The sequence below is a fragment of the Pundamilia nyererei genome, unplaced genomic scaffold (genome assembly GCF_000239375.1).
Source record: "Pundamilia nyererei isolate P.nyererei 1_Seehausen unplaced genomic scaffold, PunNye1.0 scaffold00127, whole genome shotgun sequence".
NCBI lineage: Eukaryota > Metazoa > Chordata > Actinopteri > Cichliformes > Cichlidae > Pundamilia > Pundamilia nyererei.
In genome coordinates, this window is record NW_005187528.1 from 580342 (window position 1) to 589478 (window position 9137).

Genomic DNA, 9137 nt, shown 5'->3' on the forward strand with positions numbered 1-9137 from the left:
TGATACATGATTTGCAGGGCAGAACCAAAAGGGGAAATAAAGGATAAAAACATAAGCAAATATTTTGTGAATATTTGTGTACGTCTACAGAAATATTACATTACTGTACTCCTCTATATCAGTGAGAAACATTTTACTCTAGTATAAAATTTGGGTGCAAAATTCTTTCTTTAAAGATTTTTGCACCCAAAGGCAATCACTGTATGCTAAAGAGACTCATTTTCAAAAAGGAATAGATAAAACACAATCTACATGAACAAGAAATAACCCACAAATTGTATTTCTCAATGGCACAAATTAATTCACAAATTTAGAAGTCCCTGTTGTTACTAGATCAATACTCATTCCCTGTAATTCAGTTTGAACAATTTTATGTCCTTAAAAAGTCAAAAATATTCAGTGATCTCAACTAATAATGATAATATTGTTCATCACAGCGAGAAAAAAACAAGCAAGCAAAGTACAGTAGGCCAAGAATAATCATGCATGATGCAAGAGAGCAAAGCTTGCAAATGAACTTCACATGAAGGCTCAGTTTTCACAGCTTTTTCACTTTGTAGTTTTGCACATTTTCTGTTGCTCTGGGTGAAATAAAAAAAAAAACAACTAAACATTGTTTATGAATATTTTAGTGAGAAATTTTCATATTAAATGTGAACTTCAACCCAAACAGTTGACCAAAGGTACCAGGGTATTTTCCACTATCATAAGAGGGGCGTGTCAGTGTGTGTGTGTGTGTGTGTGTGTGTGTGTGTGTAAGAGAGAGAGACCCCACTAACAAAAAAAAGTCGCTCCACGTCCCTGAATCACTGACTTTGGGTATAATAAAGCCAACTCTCGTTATAACGAGTGGATACGGTGTAAGGAACAAGCTGGATTGTTGTTTAATCTCATGGGGGGTGTGGTTTAAGGGTTATAATAAGGTTACGTCATGAAAGGAGACGTGATCACGTTGGGCAATGGTACAAATGAGTCAGATAACAGGAACTCACTGAACATTTCGTTTCTTCTTGTCACGTTATCTCTGACAGACAGCACTCTGTCGCCGAGCCTCTGCCCTCTGCGGACGTACAAAGTGTGAACTCCTTTAGTTTAAATGCTGCGGTCAACCGGGGAGGGCACGTTCAGGAAGTCGGTCACAAAGCGAAGAATGTGAAAAGCGAAAGGATGTGCTCCACGGAAAACAACCCAGAGCTGCAGCCGACATGTAAGTGAATATTTGCGACTGTCGTCCGAGCTCGGTGAGTACGTTGTCATCGCAACGATCAGAAACTAGGCAGCGGTTACTTGGAGATGGCCGTAAACCTCCAGAGGCACCGTATACAACCGAGCAGGGGACGCTGGTGGGTTAAGAGTTGCAAGCGCTGTCAGAGGATGAACGTGCCAAACGTTGATTATGTGGTGTCTTTCTATCCTCCTTCAGCGTCCGACCCGGCTCTTCTCCTGGAGCTGAAGACCAGGCGACCTCCGTCCTTGGTGGAGAGAGCTGGACGTGAAACCTGGAGTGTTGACTTCTCTCCGGATGGAGCTTGGTTCGCCTGGTCCATGGGACACGGGATCGTCTGGGTCGTCGCCTGGCCTCTCGACTCCGAGTAGGTTTTACTGTATATTTAATCCGCACGTGATGCATTCAGGTCGCCCTCGAAGATTCTGGTTTCCGTGTCAGGTGGAAGGTGGTGGTGGCAGGTCCTGCACGGGCTTTTCGAATGATTGATTGATTTTTTTTATTTTTTGATTAATTGTGGCACAGAGGCGCCCGCAGGTAACAAGAACACTTGATTCGAAATGAATACAGTGACGGAAATACCGGGGACACTCAAGTGCAGCCCTGTTCCTTCTACAGAGGCTACTACACAAAAAGTGTAAACATCTTTTTATATACAGTAACTGTTATGCAAAGTGACGGAATCTTTACTTAATCCAAAATATATCGGTAAGTCTAATAGTATTAAAAATATATTTTATTTTTACCTAAAGTAAAATGTGTGTAGTTTTATCTGTAGTAATACCGAACAATATGTGTCAGTTACTCTACAAAATCTACAAAATAAATAACTGAAGCGTTAAAACAAGTACTATACTCGCATCAAAAAGACGAATAACATAGGTACATTAAAAGTGTACTCGAGTAAATGTCCAAACTGCTCTTATACAATGACGCTGGGCTTTGTAAGATTAACAGTAGCACGGGTGGGGTGGGGTGGGGATGGTGGTGGACAATCAGATTTAACCCCTTGTTTTCTCTTCTAATACACGCCTGTATTTATGTAAGAAATCAAGCCACCTGGGAAAAAGTATTACTTCATGTTCGGCTAGATCGAGTAAACAGTTAAAATGTAACCTTATGATAATATCCTTTGGCTTCTATAGCCCGTCTCTGTCTTGCACAACTCCACAATAATGATCACAGTCCATTTCTGCACTGGCTTTTGTATTATAAAGATCCAGTGTTTAGTGTTATGTGTGGTTATGAAAGTTAATCAGTATGTGAAAATATCCTCATGCAACTGAGCAGTATTTTGGAAATAAGGCATGACTGCGATAAAAACTCCAGAAAATAAGCATTAAAAGCATCTATTGTTTAAAGTAAGACCAGATATAGATTTTAAAAATAGCTTTAAGTAATGTCATTTATTCCTTTTTTCATTTATTTATTTATTAAAAATTCTAATTTTTCTGTATTTAATATTAAACTTTTGGGTCTTGCTGTTATGCCCTACACCCCCACACCTCTAAATTAGGCCCCTGAAATTATAGTATTTTTCTGTCTAGTGCCCACAAAGAATTTCCCTTCGGCTCAGCAGTGTTCATTAGTGCCAATTTGTTTGAAAAATGCTCAGCACTGCTGCCAATACCACACAAAATAACAAAACAGTACTCTTTATTTTTTTCTTTATATTTTTGTTGCAGTAAAGAATTGTTGCTCCATGAACAATGTGACTTACAACTTTAAATACTCAGTAGATTTTGTTGGTACATTTGATAAAACATATGGAAGGAGGCAGAAGAATGCAAGTGGATGTATTCATTCCAGCTATTATTTTAGATTAACGTGAAAGAAAAAAGCAAAACATGAAGACTCAAATTTCAGCTCTCAGTTTACCGTTTAGTTGTTTAGATCTGCTGTGACCAGCAACACTTGAAAGCTGCATCATTTAATCACCAACTCTAGCTTCACACCGCCTACACTGGAGTTTTTTATGGCATCTGCACTCTTGGTGCTCCTCTCACCCACAGAGAAAGTCAAAATGGAGAGACTGACAGAGGAGACAAAAGCTTCAGTTGTGGTCACCCAGTGTGGGGGCTCGCCTTCGGGCCCAGACCTCCAAAATCAAATGCAACAGCGTGTCCGGCTAAAGCACGATCAGAAGGGAAAAACAGCCTGCTTCTGGCCACGGGCTTGGAGAACGGGGTGATCAAAATCTGGAACGTTTTAACAGGTGAGATTTTTATTTTTCTGTGACTGTTAGTTTTGCTTGGCTGAATTAAATGGATTTTCAAATCGCTTGTTTTTTCTTTTCCTTTCCTTTAGGCAGTGCTGTTTTTGATCTCCACGGCCACGAAGGGGTTGTAAGGGACCTGGTATTTCCTCAGAATGGGACGCTCACACTCATATCATCCTCTCGGGACAAAACTTTGAGGATATGGGACCTGGCTCATAAAGGTATTTTTCAGATATTTATGAGAAATACCTGTGAGTAGCAGTCACAACTGTCTTATTTTTAAAAAATGTTTTGGACAAAATATAATCTACATATTTGGTGCGTCCTTTTTACTTGGGCTCAAATTGTTTTCTTGCAGATAACCTTAGAACTGCAAGGCTTTTCAGCTGAATTTTCAAATGTCAAAGTACACCTCGAGCTTGCCTGATCACCCATTTAAAAAAAACTGTTAAATATTAACTGTCACGTGTCACCAAACAACTCTGGAGGCTTTGCAGACAGGGTCTTAATGACTGAAGCTGTCTATTCATTACTTCACCCCTGTTTAATCTTGTGAAACTCAGCTGAAATAAACCTTCTGTTCTAATGTAAGAGGTTAAAGCTAGCAGATGGCTGTGCTTACACATTCAGGAATCAGGAGCTGAGATGTACTGTCATTTTAAAAAATAAAGTAAAAATAATGAGGCTTTGTAGTCTCTCGTCTACATTTACATCCATGTTTTTCCTGTCTGTTTTAGGGAAAAAGGTGCAGGTGCTTTATGGCCATAAAGACTGGATTAGTTCCTGCTGCGTATCATCTGACTGTAGCATGATTGCATCTGTCGGGAGATTTGACAGGGTGAGGTGTTTCATTGCAAAAGTACCGTATTAGGTCATATTCATCAAGTACTGAGCACTGTAAAAGATAACTTAAGTAATTTTTTTGTGCATGTAAAACTCAAACACTTGTAAATGCTTAATGTCTCTAAGCTTGCTGAATGTGTCCTTTTGTCCTTCTTTTTATCAGTTTTTAATGAACATTTTCAACATGGATTTGGGCGACCCTGTTCATTCAACTCTGTGTCACATTTAATGTTGTTTGTCCACAAGTCTAATCAGGAGAATGGCTCAAAGTGTGTGATACAAATTGTCTAAAAGGGCAGCTTTAAATGCAATCCTGCATCACGTTAATTTTTCTAGGACAATGAAATTAGTTTGAAGGTATATTCAAGTATTTTCCTATTTGAATTCTTGCTCCTAACAAGTTTGTTGATATTTGCTTATGTAAAGTATTTAATCTTCTGCAAACTTCAGTTATTTTAGTGGTGTTTTCTTTTGACAGCTACCAGTATTGATGGATATGAGTTGCATACGTCCTGGACAAATTATAGGAAAAACCTGAATGCTTGATCTCTCCACTGAGCGTGGCTCTGTTATGCTGTGGGGCTATTTTAGGACATGTTGTTTTGAGTAATCATCTTTATCTGGTGATGAAACAGTTCTGTCCTCATGGGGGTGGTCTCTCACAGGATGACAATATCACTATCTAAAGGCTCTGGTTGGTTTGAGTATGAAAATACAGAGACTTATATTTTATGTCTTTAGTCAGCTGACACCAACCCAGTTAAACACCTATAGGAGATATCCATTTTCAGTGAAATTATCTGCTAGTGGGTGCTTCTGAATATCAATTGTAGTGGTCTGACTGTTTTACCTCGTCCTGCTATTAAAATGTTTTTAGGCCATTTAGCATTTTCTAGAAACTTCTGGAGCACCAGGAAGTCTTAACACTCCAGTCAAACTGGCAATTTCACATATTCTCATTTTCAAAGGAAAGCAGACAGCATAACGTTGTGTAATATTAGACTTTAAGAGCATAGTCACTCGCTGCTGCGTGGTTCAGGGTGTCCTGCTGACACCAAGCAAGTACATCACTGACAAATTACTAGCTTTTGTAAAAACATTTTTTCAGTTCTGCAGCAATTAATTACCCCAGGGACAAACTACTTTGAGCGTCGACTAAACCTACATTAATTTTCCAAATTAAAAACAGCCCTTCCAGCAAGGTATAAAGTCTCATTAACCCTGCATGATTATACTTTGATCAGATGGTGTGTCTGTGGAGTCTACGTTCATATACATTCATCAGGAACCTGACAGGAGGGGCCCACAAGACCGTGTACCTCCTGTCTTCTTGTGACTTCTCTCCTGACGGGGCAATTCTCGCCACTGCAGCCTTCAGCGGCTCCAGTTGGTGGATCGACCTCTGGGACCCATACACAGCAGAGAAACTGGCCACTCTGGCGTGAGTTTGTACAACTTTGAGGGTTAAAATTGTGCACAAAGACTCCATTCTATGGGTTACATAAGAAGACCGCAAATTACTCAAATAAACGGGTTGTTACCACTGAGTTTAAGTACAGAAGCTTAAATCTGTGAACCAAACAGCCCACACTGTCATTATCTCTGTTTGCGTATGACACGGCATGTGAAAGTATGTCCTAGTGTCCTTGTCTTTTGCAATCTGTTTTCTATGTATACTATGTGGAGCGTCTGACTTTGACTTGGTGCAGTTCAAAGTCATCGCTCTTTCTCTTCTGCACAGTGACTACTTTGAAGATTATGGGCAAAACCAAATATCAGCAATACAGTTCTCTCCAAACGGTCTGCACTTGACACTTGTGACAGACGACAGGTCAGTTACCTGAAAATGCTATATTATATAACTTAAATGTTTTACACACTGGAAAGATGCTTTCAGACAGATGTGTTGCGTTTGCAGAGCTCTTAGGATTTGGGAGCTGGGGGAGAAAGGGATGGTGATGGAGACGAAAAGAGACAGAGACTCTAATGGACTGTGTTGCAAGTACCATCCACAAGGGGGAGTTGTTGCTACGGGGTAAGGATGCTTTCATTTCAGCATAGATTCACAATATTAGAGGGTGGTCGATAGACATTATATGCCAAAATTCAGTTTACCCCACTTCCTAGCTTTATTTATTTTATTTTTTTATAAAGTATATTTATACAGCTAAACTTATCCATGAAATTAGGCTCTCATATCATTCAATTTTAGTCAAGAAAAAACCCCCAGTTATTAAGCTGTTAAATATAATATATTGGTGGGGGGATCAGATATGCAGATCCATCTAGTGCAGTGGCTCCTTTGAAAATACAAAAGTGGCTGAAAGCAATTCAGTGTCTAAAACTCTGTTCTAATACATAATGTTGGTAAATTACAAGCAACGATTTTGTCTTTTCGAGTACTATTAGTCAAAGCTACTTGTCGGTACCATGGTAACATCAATCTTAGGCTTGAGATAGTACGGAAGTTTGATTCATTTAAAGGTGAAAATGAGACCTGTCTTTACATTATTGACACCATCTGATTTGCATTAGACGCATTAAATCTACAAGCAAAATTAGGACCATCCCTGAACACACCAGTCTAAAGTATCTTTGTGAAAACTGGCCCCTGAATAAACATGCAAATGTGTCTCTTTTGGCAGAACCAGAGATGGCCACGTGAGGTTCTGGAGGGCACCCAGTGCGGTGCCCAGCTTGTGCCACCTGTGTCGATCTATCCTGCGCCACTCTATCTCCACGCACCAGATTGAGGCGCTGCCCCTCCCCAAGAGGATCCTCGAATACCTCACATACAAAAACATCCCCGAACGCCTCAAGTCCTGCTGCTCCTCAGATGAAGAGGAGTGGGAAAGTTAAATAGGAACTTTAAAAATAAATAACTGACATTTTCAGCGATTAACTATGATCCTAAAAACGCCTTGTATTTTCTGATAACAAATGCTTTGAAAGCTTGATGAAGCAGATTAAGCATATTTTAAGATACTTTAGATGCAACATTCCTGCACTAAGATTTCATTTATTGCACTACTGCGGTACTACAAAGCATACATTCAGTGTTCACATTGTTGACTTGAATAACAGTTTTATACTATTAATTTATTGTGTAAATATCAGATATATATCATTTCTAATTCCTGTGTTTACCATTATATGCACTGCTAATGTACTGGCACATAAATATTGCAGCAACTGGACTTATAAGAAAGGGTTTTATTAAACTGATTAAAACATACACATGTTCAATGACTTTTTTTTGGACAATGAACTGATTACCTGGTTGCAGTGATACTAAACTGAAAATAGGATTTTTCAAGTCCACCTTTTAAATCAAAAGTGCCAAAAGGATCTTTTGTTTCGTTTTTCCACTGTGCTGATCGACTTCCATCTTGGTTCTGTATGCAGATGTGAGTGAGTCAGATAGCTGCTAGCATTGTTCCAGACATCTTTTACACTGCCCCCCCCCCCCACTGTGGAAAAAGACCATCGTTGCATTACTGTATCTAAGGTGCTTCGCTGACCACGAGCTCTCTCACTGCCTGGAAAGCTGCAACCATGGAGCTCAGCTGGATCTTCTCGCTGGTTCCCGATGCAAGCCGATGTCTGAAGAGATGAAACATGAGCAATAATGGAAATAAAAAAATTTGCCACAACGTGTGGAAATCAACATGTTGGCGTCTTTATTATATTAACACGACTTGTTACATTGTAAATATTTTTTTAAAAAGCATCACACTTACTCTACGTCGGCCAACTTGATGAGCAGACTAATCCGAATAGCGGGAGGAAAATCCACTTTAAAGAAAAAACATTTTTAAAAATTAGATACTTTGCTTTTGATAGTAAAAACAGAAAAACTTTCATTAATGCACAAACTTGTGAGCTTAAAACTTTAACACTGAACACGTCACTAACCGCCAACCTTTCAGTGGGTTTTAAAGTGGCCCCATTGCGTGTTTTCTTTAACATGTGCTGTTACTATGGTTGACACTCATGTCACACGTGGCCAAAGACTGCTCCAAATACTTAATGGTTAGGGCTGGTCTGTGAGCACAGCAACCCCATCCACCTGTTCAAACCTTATGTTTGCGAGAGGCAGCCAATCAAATGTTGGCATAAAAGGAGGGTGGCTTTTGTGCTGGGGTGCTTAAATTAAAGAAAGAAATAAAAACGTGTGATTTTCCCCCCCCTTGCATGTTCCTTACCTCTGTGTACAAGCAGATGAACCTCAGTGAGAATATCATGCAAAGCCAAACCTTTCAGAGTCTTCAGCTCAAGGATTTCTTTCATGCATGTGTTAAAGAAATGCAAGATCATAAACTGTACTACTAATATAAATTTTTGTTCATTAACCCACCATTCAAAAAAAAAAAAAGTCACCGAATCTTTAAAAACATTTGCAAAGCATTTAGGTACAGCTAGCTTCTATTAACCTAAAGTTTTATTTGCAAGAAAGAAATGTTCTTTCTTGGAATATGCTAAACTTCATAAGAAATGTTCAAAGTATAAAATGTCATAGTCAAAAACAAGAAATGTGCAGCTTTCATAGAACTTAAATATAGGATACGGTTGTACGCTGAAGTAAAGTCTTTGTTGAGGCACCAGTCGAGGATGTTGGCTATATCTGAGCGGAGGGGGTGCCCTGTGCAGGTGTACACTGTGTCTTCTGTGACCTTCCCATAGGCCATACTGGTGCTCTGAAATCACAGAGATGGATGACATGCAGTACAGTTTACCCATCTGCAGTTTGGATATACAGTGCGGCAAAAAAGTATTTAGTCAGCCACCGATTGTGCAAGTTCCCCCACCTAAAATGATGACAGAGGTCAGTAATTTGCACCAGAGGTACAC

The 9137-nt window shown here is 39.5% G+C and overlaps 2 protein-coding genes across 3 annotated transcripts in view; one reads left to right on the plus strand and one right to left on the minus strand.

The window, feature by feature from the left end:
- The first annotated feature begins 880 nt into the window (after positions 1 to 880).
- wsb2 (WD repeat and SOCS box containing 2) lies at positions 881 to 7194 on the plus strand. Of its 2 annotated transcripts, XM_005743059.2 has the most exons (9): positions 881 to 1207; positions 1424 to 1592; positions 3238 to 3440; positions 3533 to 3664; positions 4181 to 4281; positions 5531 to 5727; positions 6028 to 6117; positions 6205 to 6321; positions 6932 to 7194. In XM_005743059.2, exons 1-9 carry the CDS (start codon positions 1168 to 1170, stop codon positions 7143 to 7145), a joined length of 1263 nt encoding a protein of 420 aa, XP_005743116.1. In that variant the 5' UTR covers positions 881 to 1167; the 3' UTR covers positions 7146 to 7194. The 2 variants fall into 2 exon arrangements, with proteins under 2 accessions (XP_005743116.1, XP_013768818.1); XM_013913364.1 differs by lacking the exon at positions 881 to 1207 and having other exon boundaries at positions 1224 to 1592.
- Positions 7195 to 7479: 285 nt separating this feature from the next.
- Positions 7480 to 9137, minus strand: part of rfc5 (replication factor C (activator 1) 5) — a 7014-nt gene continuing 5356 nt past the window's right edge. Inside the window, exons 8-11 of the mRNA XM_005743060.2 lie at positions 8854 to 8983; positions 8492 to 8569; positions 8027 to 8081; positions 7480 to 7889 (exon numbers count right to left, since the gene is read on the minus strand). Of these exons, the coding sequence (XP_005743117.1) occupies positions 7790 to 7889; positions 8027 to 8081; positions 8492 to 8569; positions 8854 to 8983 (363 nt within the window). The 3' untranslated portion in view covers positions 7480 to 7789. The remainder of the gene's footprint in view (positions 7890 to 8026; positions 8082 to 8491; positions 8570 to 8853; positions 8984 to 9137) is intronic.

What these genes read in the sequence shown, in the direction of transcription:
- wsb2 (XM_013913364.1), top strand. Translation starts at nt 1,294, where the DNA reads ATGGCCGTAAACCTCCAGAGGCACCGTATACAACCGAGCAGGGGACGC. An exon ending in CTGTCGGGAGATTTGACAGG is followed by an intron (nt 4,282 to 5,530) that starts GTGAGGTGTTTC and finishes TACTTTGATCAG; the next exon opens with ATGGTGTGTCTGTGGAGTCT. An exon ending in GGGGGAGTTGTTGCTACGGG is followed by an intron (nt 6,322 to 6,931) that starts GTAAGGATGCTT and finishes CTCTTTTGGCAG; the next exon opens with AACCAGAGATGGCCACGTGA.